The sequence below is a fragment of the Phyllobates terribilis genome, unplaced genomic scaffold (assembly GCF_046119375.1).
Source record: "Phyllobates terribilis strain yellow unplaced genomic scaffold, ASM4611937v1 Scaffold_1__5_contigs__length_1240528914, whole genome shotgun sequence".
Classification (NCBI taxonomy): Eukaryota; Metazoa; Chordata; class Amphibia; order Anura; family Dendrobatidae; genus Phyllobates; species Phyllobates terribilis.
In genome coordinates, this window is record NW_027362761.1 from 823,177,645 (window position 1) to 823,201,379 (window position 23,735).

Sequence of the window (23,735 nt, forward strand, 5' to 3'; positions counted from 1 at the left end):
AAAATGGGCACACAGGCGGCATACTTTAACAAGCAGATCCCGCAGCTGCGGGTAGGATTTGAGAAACTGCTGAACCACGAGGTTAAGCACATGGGTCAGGCATGGTACGTGTGTGAGCTCGCCTCGCCTCAGAGTCGCCACCAGGTTCCGGCCATTGTCACACACGACCATGCCTGGATGTAGGTTCAGCGGTGTGAGCCACAGATCTGCCTGCTCTTTCAGAGCTGTCCACAACTCTTCAGCATTGTGCGGTTTGTCACCTAAGCATATTAGCTTCAGCACAGCCTGTTGCCGCTTGGCTGAGGCAGTGCTGCAGTGCTTCCAGCTTGTGACTGATGTGGTCATTTCAGAGTTGGAGGCTGAATAGGAGGAGGAGGCTGAGGAGGATGAAGTGCAGGAACTGTCGACCATGGGGGCAAACCTGATTTACCTAGGGCCCGCAATCCTTGGCGTTGGGAGGACATGTTCCGTCCCAAGGTCCGACTGGGTGCCGGCTTCCACTATGTTAACCCAGCATGCCGTCAGCGAGATGTAGCGTCCCTGCCCACAAGCACTTGTCCACGTGTCCGTGATTAGGTGGACTTTCCCGGTAACTGCGTTTTTGAGGGCACGGCTAATGTTTTGGGACATATGCTTGCGTAATGCGGGGACGACACACCAGGAGAAATAGTGGCGGCTGGGGACCGAGTACCGAGATATGGCCACCGCCATCAGGTTGTGGAATGTTTCTATCTCCATGAGCCTAAAAGGCAACATTTCGAGGGCAAGCAGTCCTGAAATGCGGGAATTTAGTAGTGTGGCCTGTGGGGCGTTGGCTGCATATTTGCGCTTGCGTTCCAAGGACTGGGGTATGGACAACTGAATGCTGCGATGGGACAAGGACATGGACGTGCTTCCTGATGCTGCTATTTGAGAGTGCGCAACGACAGGTGGAGGGCAGGAGGCATCTTCGCATGCACCATGGACAGGGGATTGGCTTGCATGCACAACAGCAGAAGAAGCAATGGTGCCACCTGCAGACACTGTTCCTGGACCCTGTGGTTCGGCCCACAAAGTCTGGTTCTTTCCTGCCATGTGCCTGATCATGCTCGTGGTGGTCAGGCTGGTCTTTTTGCCACCCCTGCTGATGTTGAGTCTTTAAAAAACAACCAGACTCATGAAGACCTAACCTACTGGCAACTTCCTTCGTGTTGGTGTTACGGGGAACGGTTGCCTGCCTTCTGTCTGTGGCCACCACACTGCTTCTTCCTGCTTGTTGGGGTGCTCTGCCTCCATCCCCCTGTGTGCTGCTGTCCTTGCTCTGCATGTCCTCCTGCCAGGTTGGGTCAGTTTCTATATCATCCACCACCTCATCTTCCACTTCTGCACCCTGGTCCTCCTCCTGACTTTCTGGCAATTGTGTCTCATCATCGTCCACCTCTTGTGACACTTTTCCATCGTCGCTTCATGTGACCATGGCAGCTCAAATATTTGGGCATCGCTACGAAAAGGGCCGAATCTATAAATGGAAAAATGAACATCTCTTCAGAGTGTCCAAGTGTGGGATCAGTTGTCTCTGGGCACTCGGCATGGTGGGAGGAAGGAGGATCAGGGTGAGGAATATGTGGTCCAGACTCACGGCTACTGAGACTTCACCATGTGGAAGACAAGGTGGTGGTGGTGGTGGTGGCTAAGTGACTGGAAGCATTATCCGCTATCCAACCAACAACCTTTTGACACTGCTCTGGGTTCAATAGTGGTGTACTGCTGTCCCCTAGAAATTGGGACAGGAAGGTCAGGCGAGAAGATGTGGGTGTTTGTTGTGGCACAATTTCAGCTTGCCCACAGCCTTGTCCTCGGCCTCTGCATGCACCATTACCATCACGTCCAGTTCCCCGTCCCTTGCCACATGCCTTGCCCATTTTAAATGGAGGACAATATCTTCCACGATCACTACAAATGACTGAGTTTGGAGCGAACTTTTATGTGATCCGTGTGACGGAGAAAACAGAGTTTTAAATACCTGGACTGTAGGTAAGTAGTTTGAACAGCAAACTGGTATGAATTGCTTCACTGACACACGGAAAGAAAGTTTTAATGGAGGCCAGAAATGGCAGTATTTTCTGACAACGTATATGTGATCTGTTTGATGGAGAAAACACAGTTTTAAATAGCTGGATTTCTAGCGCTGTAATATGGAAAGGACCTGGCTGTATTCTGCAGTGCCAACAAGCAAATAGCGCAGAAAAACGGTGTTCTCTAGATTGCTTTTTAAGCAAATAATGAGGATTAATATCCAACGAAAAGTATTCCTGGCCCCTGAGACCTGGGCCTTTGTATAGAAATATCTAACAGCAGCAGAAGGCAGAATTGGAATGGAGCCTCTTGTGCTATATGCACTGCTGTCTGCTATATACCCTGCCTGCCTGCCTATATACACTGCCTTCCTGATATCTGCAGATGGATTAGTTAGTCCTCAAAAGGACTGTTTGTTAAGATGGATATGTGTAATTTACGGTTTTTCTCCCTACACTACTGAATACACAAGCAAATCTCTCCCTGACGCAGCAGCACCTCTCCCTACACTATCTAATTCCGGAGTGACTGTGACGAACATGGCGGCGCCAGGTCTGATATAGACCCGATGACACTATTCGGCCAGCCAATCACTGTAATGCCACAACCAACATGGCTACGGCATTACAGTGAGTGGCTGGCAATCCCTTCACGTTGATTGGCGCTCTAAAGAGCGCCAAACATGCAGGTAGGGGACCCGAGCTCCCGTCGAGTTCCGAGCATCTCGAGTAGTGAGATGCTCGGGCGAGTACCGAGCAGTAGCGAGCATGCTCGCTCATCACTAGTTAGGGCTTATTTTTGCATGGCGAGCTCTTGGTTTTATTGATATAGTAGGAAGGACGTTTTGATGGCTTCTTACTGCATTTTTCTGGCTGAGTTGCGGCAATTCTGGCGCTTCAACTTATTTTTCTTATTTTTTACTAATGCAGCAATAACACATGTTTATTTTTTTAAATTTTTAAATGTTCTTATTTTTAACCCCCTCATGACATCTGCCGTACAAGAACAGCTTTGACAGGTAAAATACATTGCAATGCTGATGCATTGCAATGCATTATATCAGCGATAAGAGTGTTAAAAGTTAAAGTCCCAAAAGAGCGTCTAAATAAGAAAGTAAAAAAAGTAAAAAAAAAACCCATAAAAATATGTTTTTTAAATATATAATAATTGTTATACCATAAATACATATTTTTCTGTAAAAAAAAAAAGTACACAGATTTGATATCACCGCACTCGGGACAACCCGACGTATAAAACAATCGCACTAGTTAACCCCTTCAGTGAGCACCGTAAAAAAAAAAAATAAAAAAAGGGCAAAAAATATCTTTTTGCATCATACCACCGAACAAAAAGTGGAATAAAACGCGTTCAAAAAGACGAATGTAAATAAAAATGGTATTTCTGAAAATTCCATCTTGTCCCGCAAAAAAGAAACTGCCATACAGCTCCATCAGCGGAAAAATAAAAAAAAGCTATAGCTCTCAGAATAAAGCGATGAAAAATAATATTTTTTTTTTATAAAATAGCTTTTATTGTGTAAAAGCAGCAAAACATAAAATAATGATATCAATGTGGTAAGCTGTCTTATCAATTTTACCCCACATGGAATGACATAAAAAAAACCTGGAAAAATAATTCCTGAATTACTTGTTTTTGTTCATTCTGCCTGCCAAAAATTGGAATAGAAGGCAATCAAAAATGTTATGTGCCCGTAAATGGTACCAATAAAAACGTCAACTTGTCCTGTAAAAAACAAGCATTCATATTACTCTGTCAACAGAAATATAGACAAATTATAGTTCTCATTTATCTCAATTATGTAAAAAAAAGCGTGTTTTAGTGTGTAACAGCAGCCAAACAGAAAAAAACGAGCATCGCTGTAAATGAACTAACCTGAAGAAAAAAGTTGTCTAATCACTTCACCGCACTAGGAATTGCACGAAAAAAAAATAAAACCAATTCTTGACGTACTATTGATTTATTCATTCTGACTCCCAAAGAACATAGTAAGGCTCGGCTCACATTTATCTTGCGTGCTATGCTGAGCGCTTATACCAGGTTTTCCGTGTAAATCTCTGAAATACGTGATTTGGAACCCATGACAGAAGAATCCCTATAATGAGGCAGATGAAGGCACTGTGGACGCTGTCTGGCCTATGATCCGGCGATGTCCATATTTTTAAGTGTGCATAAAAGTGCTGTTGGCCACAGTTTTGTGCACTTCTGAAAAGAATGACAATGCTCAACAGAGGCCAGATGAAGTACAGAGTAAATGTGCTGCCTCATTATTAGGATTGGATCCGTCGAGCGTGTAATCTGAATCACTTCATTCGGAAATTTAGATGGAAACCCGATGTAAGTGCTCAATGTAAAGCACAGGAAAAATTTGATCTAAAATGTTATCTAAAATTTACCCAATAAAAGCTTCAACTCAATCCACAAAAAATGCAAGTCCCCACTCAGGTCTATCATCTGTTAATGGAAATATGGGGGCTTCCACATTGCTGGTTGTACAAAAGCTCTGGAAAAGTACTATTGCTTTGTGCCCCAAAATAAATCCACCAAATTCTGTGCTTCCAAATCCAAATGCCCCCTCCCTTTCTGAGCCCCAGTGTGCCTAAACCACATTTAACTACGTCTGTCCTGACTGTAGTGATGAGAGTGTCAATTTACAGGGTGCATGTGTCATGCTTCTGGATTCGAACCCTTGATTATGCGGTCGGTGTCTCTTTCCGCTGAGCCCCAACAGTTACACTCCTTTTTTGGGTGTTTTAGTTCTGTTATCTTTGTTTCTGTCAGTTTTGGGTAACAGATGCTTTTTATTTACTATGTTTTTCTGTCCTATCACCTTTTAGGTGCAACTTTAAATATCTTTCCCTACTAGCATTTCCTGCTGGTGAAAAACTTTGTTGGATTCATTCACTTTGCTGTAGTTTGTATTGGTTGCAGTTGTTCTGTGTGTATTTCCTTTACTCCTTAGAAAACTGCTACTCTAGCAATCCAGGAAACAGCTGAGGACATTCATGGTAAGCCTCTGTTGAGTGGGGGCATCATTGTGTTTTCTTAGCGTGCCAACCTCCACAACCAGGCAGGGTCAGAAGAGTGTGAGAGGAGGGCTTTTACTAATCTGAACAGGGACCTGTCAGTTTCAGGTGTTTTGTCTTCCTGATTTGTACATTACCCGTGTGAATGTGCTTAAATAGTCGTAACAGAAGCACTAACTGAGCACAATGAACGGGCACTACACTGTACTGGGAACTACACAGGCAGATTTGCAATTTTCAAACAGCAACATCTAATGCCACACCCATGGAGTCAAAATCGGCACTACACCTGTAGATAAATTCCCAAAGGGGTGTAAATTCCAAAATGAAGTCACTTGAGGGGTAATTCTGCTGTTCTGGAACTTAGGGGCACTGAATATGAAGTCCACAAACCATTCAAGGAAAATATTTGTTCCAAGAGTCAAATAGCGCTCCTTCTCTCCTGAGTCTCGCTGTGTTGCTAAACAGTACTGTACAGACACGTATTACCACGTTCAGCAGAAATTATGTAACAAATTTTGGTGCCATTTTACAGATTTCCTTGTGTGAAAATGTAAAATCTGGACTAAAACAAAATTTTTGTGGTAATATACTAAATAATTTTTTCTTCACCACCCAATGGTATAAGATTCTGTGACACACATAGATTGTCAATATGACCGCGAAACCCTTAGATTAAATCATTGAAGTGTGCAGTTTGCAAAATGGGGTCACTTTTGGGAGGGTTTTTCTGTTCTGGTACCACAGGGACTCGGCCAATGTGACATGGCAAACTGTAAACCATAATAACAAATTCTGCACTACAATACGGTTCTCCTTTTCTTTGGGGCTTTGTATTGTGCCTCAAAAGTATTTTTTGACCACATATGGGGCATTGTTGTACACAGAAGAAATTGGCCAACAAATCATACCATTTGTTCACTCCTGGTTACCTCTGTGAAAAATTTGGGGCTAAAGCAACATTTTTGTATGAAAATTGTTTTTTATTTTCACAGGTTATATATTATAATTATAAAATTCTGTGAAGCACCTGCAGGATCAAGGTGCTCACTACACCTCTAGATAAATTCCTTGAAGTAAAAGTTTTTTTGTGTATCTGTTGCGCTTACTTACTAGTTATAATTGAAAAAAGGAGGGGGAAATAATCAATAAGTACTCTGAATCAAAATCCAACCTGTTAACCTTATTATTAAGCACAATAAGAGACAGGTGTTTTTTTTTGGATTGTTCATTTTTCTCCGTGAGTTGTTAAAACACAGTATAAAAATCTAGTATAGTATTAAAATAGAGTTTTTGTATTTTCACCTATTCTTGTCCTTGGTCTTTTATATTAGGTGACCTTATTTATCACTGTCTCTTATTGTGCTATGTGGTTAGCAGGTTGGATTTTTATTCATCATACTCACTGATTATTTTACCCTCCTTTTTTCAATTATACCTAGTGAATAAGCGTTACACAAAACAGATACACAAAACAACTTTTTCTTTCAATTTATTCCCACACAGACTCCCACACACAATCTGTGCATCAGACTGCAACTTCTACAGTTTTGTCCCTCATCTCTTAGATCCTCACACTCAGGGCGCTATTGTATATTCTTTTATTTCTATTTTAAATTCCTTGAAGTGTGTAGTTTCCAAAATGGGGTTACTTGTGGGAGATTTCCATTGTTTAGGCACATCAGGATCTCTGCAAATGCGACATGACATCCGCTGTTTGTTCCAGTGAATTTTGCCCTTCAAAAGTCAAATGGTGCTCCTTCCCTTCAGAGCCTGCCGTGTGCCCAAACAGTTGATTTCCACCAAATATTGGGTATCAACATACACAGGAGAAACTGCACAGCAAATTTTAGGGTACATTTTCTCCTGTTACCCTTGTGAAAATGAAAAAATTGGGACTAAAGCAACATTTTTGTGGGAATTTTTTTTTCATTTTGACGGCTTAAAGTTATCAAATTATGTGAAGCTCTTGTGGGTTGAAGGTGCTCACCACTCCTCTAGATAAATTCCTTTAGGGGTAGAGTTTCACTGTTTAGGCACATGAGGGGCTCTGCAAACCCGACATGGTGTCCCGCTGTCTATTCCAGCCAGTTTTGCGCCTCAAAAGTCAAATAGCGCTTCTTCCCTTCTGAGCCCTTCCATATGCCCAAATAGTAGTTTTCTACCACATATGGAGTATTGGCATTCACACAACAAATTTTGGTGTCCAATTTCTCGTTACCCTTGTGAAAATGAAAATTTTGGGGCTAAAACAACATTTTTGTGGGAAAATGTTTCCTTCCATATTGTTTTAATTCCTGTGAAGCACATTAAGGGTTAATAAACTTCTTTTTTAAACTTCTTTTTGTGGTTTTGAGCACTTTGAGGGGTGCAGATTTTAAAATAGTGTCACTTTTGGGTATTTTATGTCACATAGAAATTTCTGATAAAATTTTACCCCTTCTAACTTCCTAACAAAAAAAAATGTTATTTAAAAAATGATGCTGATGTAAAGTAGACATGTGGCAAATGTTATTTATTAACTATTTTGTGTGATATAACTCTCTGTTTTAATGGTATGAAAATGAAAATTTGAAAATTGCTACATTTTCTTATATTTACACAAATAAATGAAAAAAATATTGACCTAAGTTTACCACTACCATAAGTTACAACTTGTAATGAAAAAACAATCTGTTAATCACTGGGATATGTTCAAGTGTTCCAGATTTATTAACGCATAAAGTGACACTGGTCAGAATTGAAAAGTTTGGCCTGTTGAGAAAAACAGGTCCCAACTAGGCATGAGCGAACATTTCAATGTTCGGTTCAGAAAAGTTCACCGAACAAATTAATATTCGCCGAATTTATTCGCCGAATGTTCCTCAAACATTTACGAATCCCATAGGAGTCAATGGGGGGACCAAAAAAAATGCATATGCAACACCTAAAAACGGGACCAAAAGCTGCCAAAACACATCAAATTAGGTGTAAACACCATAATAATAATAATAATAATAATAGTTTATTTTTATAGCGCCAACATATTCCGCAGCACTTTACAAATTTTAGGGGGGACTTATACAGACAATACAGAATAAGCATATCTCATATCGAACGGAGTGAGGGCCCTGCTCGCGAGCTTACAGTCTATGAGGAAGTGGGGGAGACACAAAAGGTAAAAAGTACATATATTGTATAATGCAGCCTTGATATACTGAATAGGATAAATAATAATACATGGACTGGTCGCCAGCCAGTATGTGTGCAGTCCTGACAGAGGCTTTTATGTGCATGGTTGGTTTGAACCCGAAGTTGAAGAAGATTTTAATATGGGGGAAAGCTGGGATGGACAGAGTGTGTTTAGGTGATACGCCAGTCTAAAGAAATGTGTTTTTAGGGTTCGCTTGAAACTGTGGGTATTGGGAATTAATCGAACTGTCCTGGGTAGTGCATTCCAGAGAATTGGCGCAGCACGCGAGAAATCTTGGAGACGGGAGTGGGAAGTTCGGATTATGGAGGATTTTAGTTTCAAGTCATTTGCAGAACGGAGGTCACGTGTAGGGTGGTAGACTGAGACAAGGGAGGAGATGTAGGGGGGTACTGAAGCATGGAGCGCTTTGTGGGTAAGCGTGATAAGTTTAAAACGAACTCTATATTGGATGGGCAACCAATGCAATGACTGGCACAGGGAAGAGGCATCTGAGTAGCAGTTGGCGAGGAATATGATACTGGCTGCTGCGTTCAGGACGGATTGGAGAGGGGAGAGTTTAGTAAGAGGGAGACCGATTAGTAGAGCGTTGCAATAGTCAAGACGAGAATGAATAAGAGCGACAGTAAGAGTTTTTGCCGAGTCAAAGGTGAGAAAAGTCCTGATTCTTGAGATGTTTTTGAGGTGTAGATGACATGAACGAGCGAGTGATTTGATGTGAGGAGTGAAAGAAAGATCTGAATCAAAAATTACCCCAAGACAGCGGGCTTGTAGCTGGGGAGTAATGGTTGAGCCACAAACGGAGATGGCAATATCGGGCACAGGTAGATTAATGGAGGGAGGAAAGACGAGTAGTTCAGTTTTTGACAGATTCAGTTTTAGGTAGAGGGAGGACATAATGTTAGACACAGCAGAAAGACAATCACTGGTCTTTTGTAGTAATGCAGGGGTGATGTCCGGAGCAGAGGTGTATAATTGGGTGTCATCAGCATAGAGATGGTACTGAAAACCGAATCCGAAACACCAGGGAAGTGTCATCAATTGACCCAGAGAACAATTACTATAATTATTATTACTGTGACAGCGACATTTATTCAGTTGCGCTTTACATGTCAAAAGGGGTCACTGACTGGTACAACGGGAGGGCGGACCCTGCCTGCAAGGGTGCACTGTCACGGACGTGGTTTGTGGAACCACCATGCTACGGACCCCGGAGAGCCTGCAGGGGGGTGGCTAAGCGAACATCGGACTGTTCACTAGAGCCTCTGATGGTGAGGGTAGACTTGGCTCCCGATGATCGCCAGGTGCCACTCCAGAACAGACCAACGGACATGCAGCAGCTGGACCCAGTAGGACAGACTAGATGGTGCAGCCGGCAGAGTCTGTATCAGGAGTGCAGCCGGCAGAGTCTGTATCAGGAGTACAGCAGGCAGAGTCTTTATCAGGAGTGCAGCAGGCAGAGCCTGTATCAGAGTGCAGCAGGCAGAGTCTATATCAGAGGGCAGCAGGCAGAGCCTGTATCAGGAGTGCAGCAGGCAGAGTCTGTATCAGGAGTGCAGCAGGCAGAGTCTGTATCAGGAGTGCAGCAGGCAGAGTCTGTGTCAGAGTGCAGCAGGCAGAGTCTGTATCAGAAGGCAGCAGGCAGAGTCTGTATCAGGAGTGCAGCAGGCAGAGTCTGTATCAGGAGTGCAGCAGGCAGAGTCTGTATCAGGAGTGCAGCAGGCAGAGTCTGTATCAGAGTGCAGCAGGCAGAGTCTGTATCAGAGGGCAGCAGGCAGAGTCAGTATCAGGAGTGCAGCAGGCAGAGTCTGTATCAGGAGTGCAGCAGGCATAGTCTGTATCAGGAGTGCAGCAGGCAGAGTCTGTATCAGGGGTGCAGCAAGGACTGGTACGCAGCCTTACACAACTTAAACACAACTTAGACTGCAGAACAGGAAGGTTCCACTATAGCCAACCCAATAGATGGAGATCTAATCAGGATTCCCCACATTTAAAAAAAATAGTGGCAGACTGCAGCAAAGTGGTATCAATTTCACTACTGTACAAATAATGTAAATAAGACCCACACCTCTTCCAGTACAGCCAACCTAGGAGATGGAGACCTAACCAGGAGTGTTCATATTGCCATAAATGAGGGCCTAACACCACCGAAGTGGTATCAATGTCATCAGACTATAAGTAGTTTAACGCAGACCCATACCTGTCCCACTACAGCCAACCGAAAGGATGGAGACACAATCAGAATTTTCCACATTTCCCAAAATTAGGGCTTAAAATCTGCAGCAGCAGCAGCAAGAGCAGGCACAGAATCCATATCACAGACTGGAATTTCAAAAGATCAATGCAGCATACTCAAAACGACAACATCGCCTACTCTGTACAGTCTGCAATTGGGGTGCCAAAGTCCTTGGAGATCCATGACTTGTTCATCTTGATGAAAGTTAGGTGGTCTACACTTTCAGGGACAGCCGGGTGCGCTTGTAGCACCCCGAGGACTCGGCTGCTACAGGGGTATTGCACCTCGAACCAGAGGTGTGGTATTCCACTCCCGGGTAAGGATGGAGTGTGGAACGGGGCTCAGTTAGCTGCATACACTACACTCACCCCATTTCCGGGGGACAGATCAACGGTACTCCCACCAGATAGATGTGCAGGTACGACAGCGTCTGTCCCTGGCTGGAGTGGGGAGGGGGGAGGAATATCCCAGTGGTGTAGGAGCAGACAGGGGAGGGACTCTGGGCATAGGTAGGAGCCCATTGGGTGCTGGTCACCTGGGCTCGGGTGTCATAAGGGAGTATATAAGGTGGGCACCATGATAGAACAGGAGAGAGAAGAGGTGCAGAGGAGTGCAGTCTGAGAGAGTTCAGCCAGAGAGGACTGACAGGGAGCTGTGGCTCAGTCCGGGCCCAGCTCCAGAGCCAGGCATGAAGCAGAGAGAGAGAGAAGTAAGAGGAAGAAGAAACAGAAACATCAGGAAAGGCCCAGGGACGCAAGAAAAGAGGGAACCCTAAGATCCCACGGAATAACGGGTGAAGGGTTGGCAGAACAGGGTACCGGATCCCAAACTGGTGGAGGCCAATTATCCTTAGCCAGGAACCGGAGGTCGTGGTCAAGCCTTGGCGCGACCCCTCACCATATCCCCCAGGAAGGCATACCGTATAGGGTCAGGGAAACCGGGAAAGGTTTCGCCACCAGAAGGCCCGAGGGAGCCGGACAAAGGTGGGTCCCTGGTGGGTACGGCCAGTAGGAAGGAAGAGAGGGGAGCTCTGGACCACGCTCTGGAATTGCTCGGGAGTTGGCCGAGTCCCTGACCTGGTGGACGCAGCACGACTCGGGCGGTCTTGACTGCGCATAAGGGACCTGATAAAGAACTGTGAGTAAAGCATTGAAAACTGCAGCTGCACGTCTCACTGAGTCCTTGTCACACTAGCACCATCAGTACCGGGACACTTGCACCATTACTACCACCATCATCCACACTAGCTGCCCTGAGGCAATACTCCTCCCGTGGGGAGTCGTCCCATACTGCGCTGCACAAACAACATCAGCCTCAGCGGTCTGCAGTGCAGCGGCGGTCCCCACTGACCGCAATCCACGGGTGGCGTAGTCGAACAGTATAAACATTGCCACTTAGTTTGACACCCTGGGCACGTACCGGGTCACCGCCACGAGGACTACTAACCCCAACAGATCCGGCTCCGGGTATTCCCCGCGTGCGCAACGCTACATACAACATGGCCCAGGGGGCGCGTCACGCTTATCCATCAAGACACCACCAGCAGCTCTGAAGACACGTTTAGAGAGAACGCTGGCTGCCGGGCATGATAAAACCTCCAAGGCGTGAGAGGCGAGCTCAGGCCATTCATCCATTTTTGAAGACCAAAATGTAAAGAGGTCCAAATCCTCCCTGATGGTATTGATTTTGAACTCTAGATATTCTAACACCATCCTCTCCAGTCATTCACCACGTGTTAGACTTGCACTCTGTTGTGTTGGTGCACGAGCTGGTGCAAAAAATGTGTGAAAGGACTCCCAGAAATTGCTTCTGCCTCTTACTCTGCTGCTGCTAATGTTTTGGCATTGATGAACTGTCGTGCCAGAGTTTGAAAGACTACAGCTGCGACACTGTGTGCCTCACTGTTATCTTAGAGAAAACCTCTACAGCTGCGACACTGTGTGCCTCACTGTTATCTTAGAGAAAACCTATATTAAGGTTGCTTAAAAGCTTGTTTCGATACTCCAACATAAGCGGGTCCCTTTCCAGGGCGGGAAGCATCTGGCAAAACTGACTCTTATAACATGGATCTAACAGAGTGGCAACACAGTAGTCAGCATTATTTTGAATCCAAGTCCTAACTAAATAGGGATCATGTTGCAGATAGTGCACCAAGAAGGCACTCATATGTTGGGCTCTTCCAGGATGTCCAAAGCCAGGCTGTATTGTGGGCTGCGTAATACTGATGCTTGTTTCCTCCATCCCCTCCTACCAACCACGTTCAAACGAAAGGGGATGATTATCCTCTTCATCCTCTGACAGCTGCTCGCCCATCACCTCTTCCTCCTGCATTAGTTCCTCGACTCTTGCACCTTCACTAACAGTTTGAGGGGGCTTGGTGATACCAGGCAATCACTGTAATCCACCGTCACTTGACATCCGCCTGTGTGACGACAGTCTGGAAATTTGAGACATTGGTATCCCTTCCGCATCCTCCTCTTCTTCTGGGGCTACCACCTCCTGCCGCAGGTTATTCAAAGTTTGCTCCAGCATGTACACGACCAGAATAGTGATGCTGATGACAGCATCGTCAGCGCTAACCAGTTTTGTAGCCATTTCAAAACCGTACAGAAGGATGCAGAGGTCCTTAATCTGTTCCCACTCCGCAAACGTGATATGCCCCAAGTCCGTACCGCATGGCCCCAAGCTATACGTCATGACATACTACGTTAGAGCTTCTTGCAGCTGACACAGTCGTTGCAACATGTGCAAAGTGGAATTCCACCGCGTCGGCACATCGCAGATCAACCTGTTAACTGGCACGGACAAAGACCTTTGTATTGATGCAAGTTGATGACATGAGGTGTGAGTACGGCGGAAGTGAGCACATAGCTTCCGTACTTTGTGAAGCAGTTCATCCAGGCCAGGATAGTGACGGAGAAGTTGCTGTACCACTAGATTTAGGACGTGAGCCATGCAAGGCATGTGTGTGAGCTTGCCTCCGCCTTGGGCCGCTAACAGGTTCGCACCGTTATCGCACCCGGCCTTCCCTGGCTCTAGGTTCAGCAGAGACAGCCATTGCTCAAACTGAGCCTGGAGAGCTGCCCACAATTCTTCACCTGTATGACTGCGATTTCCAAGGCAAATTAATTTGAAGACTGCCTGATTACGGTGAGACCTGACTGCGCAGTACGGAGGTGGTGTGTATTCGCTGAGCACCCTTGGAATGAGTGTCTCGTTAAGGCAGAGGTTGAGTGCGCAGGTGGAAGCCCTAGATGAGGTGGAAGACGCAGAAGTAGCGGAGGAAGTGGGAAATACAGAGGTTTCTTCTGCAAGCCTTAGGTTGTGGAGCAACCCCTTCCCTGCCTGCCCCCACAGTCACCAGAGTCACCCAGTGCCCAGTCAGCGAGATGTAACGCCCTTGGCCTTGCTTACTCGTCCAGGTGTCTGTGGTGAAATGCACCTTGGCACACGTAGATTTAGACAAGGAACGGGTGATGTTGTCTGTAACATGCTGGTGTAGCGCAGACACAGCTTTCTTAGGGAAGTAATTTTGACTGGCAACTGGTACTTGGGGACTGCGATGGCCATCAGTTTTCGGAAACTGTCTGTATCTACCAGGCGGAAAGGCAGCATTTCCGTGGCCAACAGATTAAAGATGGTGGAGTTCAACCTCTTACCTTTGTCATGTGTAGGATGAAACAATCTTTTACGTGACCACAATTGCGGGACCCAGGGCTGGCTAAGGTGCTGAGAGAGGGCGGAGTATGGTGAACGGGAAAAACTGGTGGAGCGTGAGTGAGGTCCAGATGTTACGGTGGATTGAGAAACATGCCGTGTGCTCGGTGAAACAAACACAGCAGACGTGTCCGCTTCCGTTACAGCTGACGGGCTGTCGCCTGACTGGAGCAGGTAGTGAACCAGAGTTTCTGTGATGGGATACCTGTGTGACAATACTTGGCACGGTAACAGAGGAGGAGGAAGAAGCAGCGGATGTGCTTGATGGGGCAGTTGATGGTTGTTGAGGTGCGCTGGTCCGCATTTCAGCGCGGTAAGATTCTCAGTGTAAAGAATGGTGTTTCAGCATGTGAACGTTCATGCATGTAGTAGTCAAATTATTGCAGTTTTTCCCTCTACTGAGTTTTTTATCGCAAAGTTTGCAGATAACGTGAGTTGGCTCATCCTTTGCAATGACAAAAAAGGCCCTCGCCCTCAGTGGTAGGAGCACGCAATTAACTAAATAAAAATAAGTTTTATTCCTGTGCAATAGCTCAGCACACACTTGAATTTCAGTGACACAAAATGACAAGGTAAGATATGGCCTGCCGTATAACGTTACTAACAGACAAAAGAAATTTGTTAGTAAAAAACCTTTGGTGGACTCTGCCTGCCAACCAAAAATATTTATAGGTTTGACTGTGCGTACAAGCTGAATTTGACTGCCACTGACGTAGTAGCTGGCTTATAGCACTGTATGACTTTTGGCACAGGAAAAAATATTTTTTGGACTGGACCTAGTAAGAGAATTTTTTTTTTGCTTACTGTTAAACCAGGACAAGTTCAACACCACTAAAATAGGATCTGCCTTTTAGCAGACTGGATCAACTTTGCCACAGTAAAAAACCTTTGGTGGACTCTGCCTGCCAGCCAAAAATATATATAAGTTTGACTGTGCGTACAAGCTGAATTTGACCGCCACTGACGTAGTAGCTGTCTTATAGCACTGTATGACTTTTGGCAAAGGAAAAAATATTTTTTCGACTGGGCGTAGCAAGAGAAAAAATTTATTTTTTACTCTGAAACCACCTGAAGTTCAACTCCATTAAAATAGTATCTGGCACTAAAAAAACCTTTAGTGCACACAGCTTTCAATATCACAATAGCAACAGAAAAAAAACAGATTTTGTGCTCTGCAATAAGAAGCTCTGCAGACTGGGCAGAGCACAATTTCAACCCCACTAAATGAAAAGGTGCACTGCGCTTGCTTGATCACAATAGCAAGTGCAAAAAAAGATTTAAGGTATACCGAGACATGGAGCTCTATACCAGCGGTGCACAGCTCTATTGTATGATATGGGCCCTCTGTTTCTGTCAGAATCTCAGTACTTGCAAGAACACAAAAATGTGCTGCACCAGCGGTTGCAGAGGTACACAGGCCAGGAATTATCTACACTATCTGACTAGACTACCACACAAGCACCCATCTATCTAGCTAATATCTCTCATTACACAGGAGAACACTGAGCTGCATCTGTCTCCAGCAGTGACATGGATATAATGGCGCTAAGGGAACATGGCCGCTTTTTATATTGAGAGGACATGTGCTTCCTGCAGCCAATTGCAGAAGCCCTTATGTCTGGACAGAGTAGATGCTTCCTGCGCTTTGATTGGCTGGCCGCGCTTTCCTCAGTTAAAGTTATCGCCCACAGAAAAAAAAAAAAAATGTGCCACTGATTTGACCTGTTCTAAGCTCTGCACAGCCCCCACACTCACCTGGCACATGTCACCGCTCATCATACACTTGCACTATGCTAAGAAAACTGTTCAAAACGCCGTGGTTGACTTGTATTCGCGGTCCCGCTCAAATTCGTTGAACTTTTCTGATTTTAAGAAAATTTCCTCGCCTTTGCGAGCACAAATCTGAATGTGCCATACTCAAGCTGAATTTGAAACTTTCGAACATTCGCTGAATAAATTCGCTCAACACTAATCCCAACTGAGCAGGACACACAGATGACGTTGCTCCAGCCCTGGGTGAGCAAAAGCCACTGGGGACACGAGATGGTTAGAGACTCGCGGTCTCTCATCCATCCAACCGGTACCACTGACCTGGACGTAAGACAAGAGACCCATGAATCCATCTGCTCATCTCCAGTCCCAACCATTCTGGATACAGTGAAAAGTCCTGGATTTGGGTCTATGCCCTGCAACCTCGGGCATCTGCTGAACGCCCCTCATTACCAGCGCCCCTCTGACAATACCTCCTGCTGCAGGAGAAAGAAAAGTAAATGGGCGTTGTTTGGGGTGGGGCAAGGGGATTGGCTAAAACTTGCCACGGTGCGTGTATCTGTTCCTCTTTCTGTTCCTCAAAAGTTGGGAGGTATGCAGTGATCACCATAAAAAGTTTTAAATTTCATTATATAAATGCACAAAACACTTCAAAAACACATTAAAAGCACCTAAAAACCAGATAAGCCCATCATAGGTAGATGCCCAACCTATAACCTCATCCTGCAAACATGTGTATAGTCAGACAGATAAATTCAAATCATAGAATAAGATAGGTGCGAGTGCTATTCGTCCAAACCTTGGATAGCACTCATCCGATATGAACAGTCATGTACACGAGCCCTTAGTTTGTGTATGGTCTGTAAGCATTGAGTTCGTAGCCTAAGTTACACTTTTGACTAATATGCAATATGAATTGTTAAATCATTTTTTGGAATTTTCCATGTATAGAACACTACTGCAAAGTTGGTTTGTAATTCAGTTTAAAACTCAAATAAAATATTTTGAATAAATAATATGAGGACATAATGAATACTCTAAAGCACACGTCAAACTCTGGCCCGCAGGGTGAATATTTTTTGCCCGCGACACCAGAATCACCACCCCTATGTGGGGCCATTATTCTATATGGAGAACTATGTGGGGCCATTATTCTGTATGTAGGGCTATGTGGGGCACATTATTCTGTATGGAGGACTATGTGAGGCCCATTACACTGTATGGAGGATTAGGTGGGGCCATTATTCTGTCTGAAGGACTATGTGAGGCCCATTATACTGTATGAAGGACTATTTGGGGCCTATTCCACTGTATGGAAAGCTATGTGAGGCCATTATACTGTTTGGAGGACTATGTGGGGCCCATTATTCTGTATGGAAAACTGTGTGGGGCCCATTATACTGTATGGAAAGCTAGGTGGGGCCATTAAACTGTGTAGAGGACTATATGGGGCCCCTTATTCTGTATGGAGGACTGTGTGGGGCCTATTATACTGTATGTTTGTTGGCCAATGACTTTGTCCAAGTTTTTCATTTCTGCCCTCTGTGTGTTTTGAGTTTAAAGTAACATATAAGTTTTGTCTTGGACTTTAATTTCACATATATTTACTCAGTGCAACGTTAAATATTGACTATAAATTATAATGGGACAAACATGCAGTTTTGAAGTAATAGAAACCTTCAAATGGAACCTGAAGACCTACCTCTTCCAACAAGCTTTCAACCTGCAGTAACCCTCGCTCCACCATACTGCTACACAACCAGCTCTGCCTTCACCTACCGTATCCTCACCCATCCCTTGTAGATTGTGAGCCCTTGTGGGCAGGGTCCTCTTTCCTCCTGTACCAGTCGATGACTCATTTTTGTTCAAGATTATTGTAATTGTTTTTGCTATGTATACCCCTTCTCACATGTAAAGTGCCGTCCAATAAATGGTGCTATAATAATAAATAATAACAATAGAGACGTTCATTAATTTAAACTTACATTTGTCCTGTTTAGGAAACCTATTTTGTCACATCATATTTCGGAATTCTGAGTTTATAGATGAGGATCCCCGATCATGATTATAATCAAAGGCAGAGTAGAGAGTGACTACAAAAAAGCATCTTTCACTCTGGAGGATCGGTCCTGTCTTGAATTAAACAGAGAACCAAGAGCAGGTGCAAACATACCAGTGGTGCAACCTGGGCAGCTACACAGGGGCCCGTGAGGTAAGGGGGCCACTTCTACCTCCAAAGCAGGTGGAATTGTGCATTATGATGGGCTTATATTGTTCTTGTACAGATGTCCTTTTCTGTCTGTATCTGCCCTTGACCCGGAGATTTGATCTGTGTAATGCTAACCCTAGTGATGGTAATGTAGGGAAATTAGGCACTTATGGTCAGGTTTCCTAGCAGATAATTGCTGATCACTGGAGGTCCCAGCACAGGGGACACCCTGTGATCTGCATATTATCAATTACCTTTTCTAACAAGTAAAGATTGCAAAATGCAGAACCCTTTAAGACTCTAATATTACAAAATGGATGCTGAGGGACTAAGACCTTCTTTGCTGCTCAGTGGATTTGAAAAGATTTTGAGGGATAGAATAGTTATAGCACTATAATCGTTTCTTATAGCATCTCATTAAATAGCTCACTCTTGCTATGTTTTATTCATTTATCCTCATGGCTATATTTGCACATTACACATACACTAAGGCTTTAGTTTGTCCCCTCCATGTTTCTCTTAACTATTGGTACAAAAAGTAATAATCGTTACATGGAGTACAGACGTTAACAGCTTCGCAGAGAAGGAAATAAGAGGCAAAGTAATTACAATATAGATTTTACAGACAACAGATATGCCATAACTAAAAGCAAGGTTTTAAGGCTACATGGCGTAATGTGACTTCTCTGCAAAATATGATAAACCGTGCAGATACTTTTCAGACAATTTATCAGCAGCAAAATATGGTGAAAAGTACAGAAACATAATTATTCATTTATCCTCAAGGCTATTTTCACATTACACAAAAGTCAATTCGTTGGTTGAGATTTCTTTAACATTTGGTACAAAAAGTAATATACTGAGCACAGTGTACAGCCAGCAATGGGAGGCAAAGCAATAGCAATAAAGATTTTACATACAACCGAAATGCTAAGAGTCTAAGACTAAAATCATGGCTTTAAGGCAACACGGTGTAATGAGATTTTTTTTTGCAAAAAATGATAAACAGTGAAAATACTTTTCAAATCAATCGTCAGCTACAAAGCATGGTAAAGAGAGTACAAAAGTGACAGATTTAAGGCCAGAAAATACCAGAAGTTTACTAGTTCTATGTTGTCTTACATTGAGGAGGAAACTTCCAAACATGACGAATTTCCTTTGGGGATAATCCAGTGGCTAAATATGCACTAAGTTTTACAGCCTTTTTCAACATACTGAAGACCTGTTGACTGCTTCTTGTGGACATATAGCTAATATCTACAGCATAAATTAACATTCTACAAATGTGCAATCTAAATGATTTTTATTTTCAGAAATATCTCCAAAATAGGTGCCGAATGGGAATATACGCTAAGTGTGTGATTGTTTAGAATAATAAAGTGGTTCCTAGAAATTGCAAAATATATTCATGCATACTAGCAAATAGAAAACTAAAGGGTCCAAATGGTGGTCTTCATATCATATAAAGGGATGGCATATTGCTATGGCAATGTTTTCTCATCTGGTGAACTTTAAAGGGGTTGTCCCCTACTAGGATAACCCCTTCTCATACCCCATGCTTGGCCCCGATTAAATAAAAAATGCTATGCTCCCCTCTTGTGCTGGTGCCGTTCCTGCGGTGTCAGCACTCGCGGTCCCAGGGTTCCCGTGCTGTTGTTGTGACACATGACGCCGGCGCCCAACTAGCGCTGGGTCACTGTCCCCGCCTTTGGACAAATCGAACATGAAAAGGAAGTCAGGGCTGCACTCTCACTTCCTCTTCATGTTCAATTCGACAGGAGGTGGGGACAGTGATGCCTGATTGGGTGCCGACGTCATGTGTCACAACAACAGCACAGGAGCCCCGGGGAGAGCGAATCCTGACACCTCGGGAACGGCGCCAGCACGGGAGGTGAGTATAAGCTTTATTATTTTACCGAGGCCAAGTGTAGGGGATGACAATGAGTTTTCCAAGTAGTGGAAAATTTCTTTAACTGCCGGGACCTCAGCTGATTAGAAAGTAGCTAAGGACAGTTCTGTGGGTCCAAAATGCATTGCCTTGTTGCAATATTTTTAAGGCATCTGGAACCTTTTAAGCTTTACTAATAAATTGGTGAAGTTTTTTAGCCAAAGAGCTGTATATCTTTGTTTGCTTGATCACAAAATATCCCTTACTGCGCAAAAATGCAAAGGGCACCCTTAATCAATGTTGATGGTCAAGAGCAGGATGGAAGAACTAAAGAGGAAACAATACTAAATAAGTGATTTCTCCCTATTATTATCAGTCATGGAAGTTGCTGAAGTCTGACCTCCACTAATCAGAAAGTGATGTTACATACTCTTGATATGCCATCACACTGATGAGATGAGAAAATCTCTTTAATAATGTGAATATGGATATTTTCGAGACAATTATGGGCACCACAGGGACCATTCTTTTAGGAAATAATGTATTTCCATGTCAAAACTATTTTACTATAATTAATTTATTCACATTGTGTCAACTGAATACATTTGTCATTCATCTATGTAGGATTTTATTGTGCCTGCTTCTATAATGTATCTTCATAACAGACTGAGGATAGCAGCAGTAATCTGAGAGATGTAGTCGGTTATAAACACACATTTGGAGACTGCACACGATACACTGATTTACCTTACAGAAAATTTAGCTTTAGAATAAAATTCCCTTTTTTTCTATTATTGGGATTCTTGGGTGATCTTACTTTGTACAATAATGATCAAAATGTTAAATTATTAAACTGAATGTCACCACTAACACCAGCTAAAAATGCATTGTCGAACTGGATTAAATTAAGAACCACATCTAATAAAAGAGTATATTCCTAAAAACAAAAAAAGCAAAAAAAGGAAAAGATATATTTTAGAATATTTGTAAAAAAAAAAGATTTATTTTGTATTTAATCAGACTAAGTATTTGCTGTTTAAATAAAAAGACTTAGATATAAAAAAGTTGAAATCTAAAAGGTAAATAATTTCTCTTTCAACCGCTGATGTTTTGTTTCTTGAATGTCAATTAATTATATTGTGAAATAACAAGATTACTTATCTGACATGCCACAGCGATATGACCCATGTCTACAGACTTTCCTGCACACTGTGATTCATTTGAAACATGTTCATTAAATTAATATATTTCCAGTCAAACCCATCAATTAAATATGTTTCCCTTACCTCTTGGGTCTCCATGGCTGAGAGATATGATGAAAATCACAAAAATCAGTCTCTTCATTTTCACTGCCTTACTTCCAAACAGTGCGATGACACGTTTTACACCTTACACCTTCACTCCAGATTTATATATTATGCACAGCTCAAAGTAGATGAATGATTAATTTTAAGGCTATGGAGAGGGGCCTCATTTAGCCCTGACCTTTAGCTTTAGCATCAACAAGAAGAGTCTAGTGGAAGACAAACAGATACAGGTATGCTGTTGTCGAATTTTGCAATCAAAATCAATCATTAACCTTGTCAGAAAATAAACATTTTAATTCATGTCTTTATTTACATATTAAAATAAAGAAAAGGTAAAGAACGTAAGAAGCCATTCTAGTTTAAATATTGCAATGCATGAAATCAAGAGGTAAAATGTAAAGCATCTGGAACCCAATCCTAATCCCAAATCTGTAACAGGGACCCCACGTACTCTTTACTTCATAGAATCTTGACGGTTCCTTAAGTGGATAAAGGGAAATGTAGGACTCTAAAAAGCATCGGTGAAGGAGTGAAGGTTCTAACTAGAGATGAGCGTTGTTCGACTCGAACTGTTCGCCAATCTCAAATTCGAGCTGTTTTGGGCGGTGTTCGAGCCGTTCGGCGAACACGAACGATTTGAGAAAAATTCGGCTGTTCGAGGTTATGTTCGATAACTGTTCGTGCACCAAAATCATAACTGGATTTTTTCTCAGTAATGATGAAAATTAATGTTAATACGCAGTTTGAGTGTACAGCGGGGTGGGGGGAGGGGCAGGGGATGGATCTCTGCAGGAATAATGAAGATCTCCATTTTTTTTTCTCTTTCCCGCATTTACAGTGGGGAGGTGCAATCTGTCAGCCTATCAGCAGCGCACACACGGAGCGAAGTGCTTTTTTTTCACACAAGCAAGGGCATGTGTCATTGGCAGTGTATGTCACATGTCCTTGCCCTATAAGACCAAGCCATTTTCCCCGTCGCCACCATTTTCTCACTGCTGCAGCTGCATGTTAGACGGCACCGCTGTTGCTGTGTGCACTATACCTTGTTAATTTCAAGCCAATTTTCGCACAAATCTACAGATAGCTTGGGAGTAGGGAATAGTTGTGATTGCAGTCCTTTTAAGGACTAGGTTACAGCATTTCCTACGACTTTTATCAGGCAGATCTGTGCTCTTAAATAGATAGATTGTGGGAGTAAAGACTAATTGTAATTGCAGTCCTTTTCAGGACTAGGTTACATCAGTTCATATCAGTTTTTGCCAGGCAGGTCTGTGTCAGTGCTGTGCAAGTTTTTTTCACAGCATTTGGCTGAATCTAGCAAAGCTAATCCTTTTTGGCCTATTGCAGAGTGTGTTAGTCAGTGGAGTAGCCTATCTGTGTTGCAAGATATACCACCTGTGTATAGAATACCAATTTTTTTACTGCACCTAGTGAAGTAAAATCTTTTGGGCATAGCATCATTCTATTAGTCCATCTATACTGACCTCCATCAGGTTGCAAATTAAAAATAATTTTTTGTCTGCATCTAGCTCTGAAAAAATATTTGGACTTCTAGCAGTGTGTGGGACTTTCTCTATTAGTCCATCTATACTGACCTCCATCAGGTTGCAAATTCAAAATAATTTTTTGTCTGCATCTAGCTCTGAAAAAATATTTGGCCTTCTAGCAGTGTGTGGGACTTTCTCTATTAGTCCATCTATACTGACCTCCATCAGGCTGCAAATTAAAAATAATTTTTATCTGCATCTACCTCTGAAAAAATATTTGGCCTTCTAGCTGTGTGTGGGACTTGTTATATTAGTCCATGTATACTGACCTCCATCAGGTTGCAAACTGAATATAATTTTTTTCTGCATCTAGCTCTGAAAAAATATTTGGCCTTCTAGCAGTGTGTGGGACTTTCTCTATTAATCCATCTATACTGACCTCCATCAGGTTGCAAATTAAAAATAATTTTTATCTGCATCTAGCTGTGAAAAAATATTTGGCCTTCTAGCAGTGTGTGGGACTTTCTCTATTAGTCCATCTATACTCACCTCCATCAGGTTGCAAATTAAAAATAATTTATATCTGCATCTTGCTCTGAAAAAATATTTGGGCTTCTAGCAGTGTGTGGGACTTTCTCTATTAGTCCATCTATACTGACCTCCATCAGGTTGCAAATTAAAAATAATTTTTTGTCTGCATCTAGCTCTGAAAAAATATTTGGCCTTCTAGCAGTGTGTGGGACTTTCTCTATTAGTCCATCTATACTGACCTCCATCAGGTTGCAAATTCAAAATAATTTTTTGTCTGCATCTAGCTCTGAAAAAATATTTG

The 23,735-nt window shown here is 43.1% G+C and overlaps 1 protein-coding gene across 3 annotated transcripts in view; it reads right to left on the reverse strand.

Moving 5' to 3' along the window:
* GC (GC vitamin D binding protein) overlaps positions 1-21,618 on the reverse strand; it is a 338,037-nt gene extending 316,419 nt beyond the window's left edge. The window contains exon 1 of one of the 3 annotated variants that reach the window (XM_073637868.1): positions 21,396-21,616. In XM_073637868.1, coding sequence (XP_073493969.1) covers positions 21,396-21,453 — 58 coding nt within the window. In that variant the 5' untranslated portion in view covers positions 21,454-21,616. Of the gene's footprint in view, positions 1-21,395 lie in introns of all 3 variants that reach the window. The other 2 variants (XM_073637861.1, XM_073637874.1) reach the window with 2 other exon arrangements.
* Between the last annotated feature and the right edge of the window lie 2,117 nt (positions 21,619-23,735).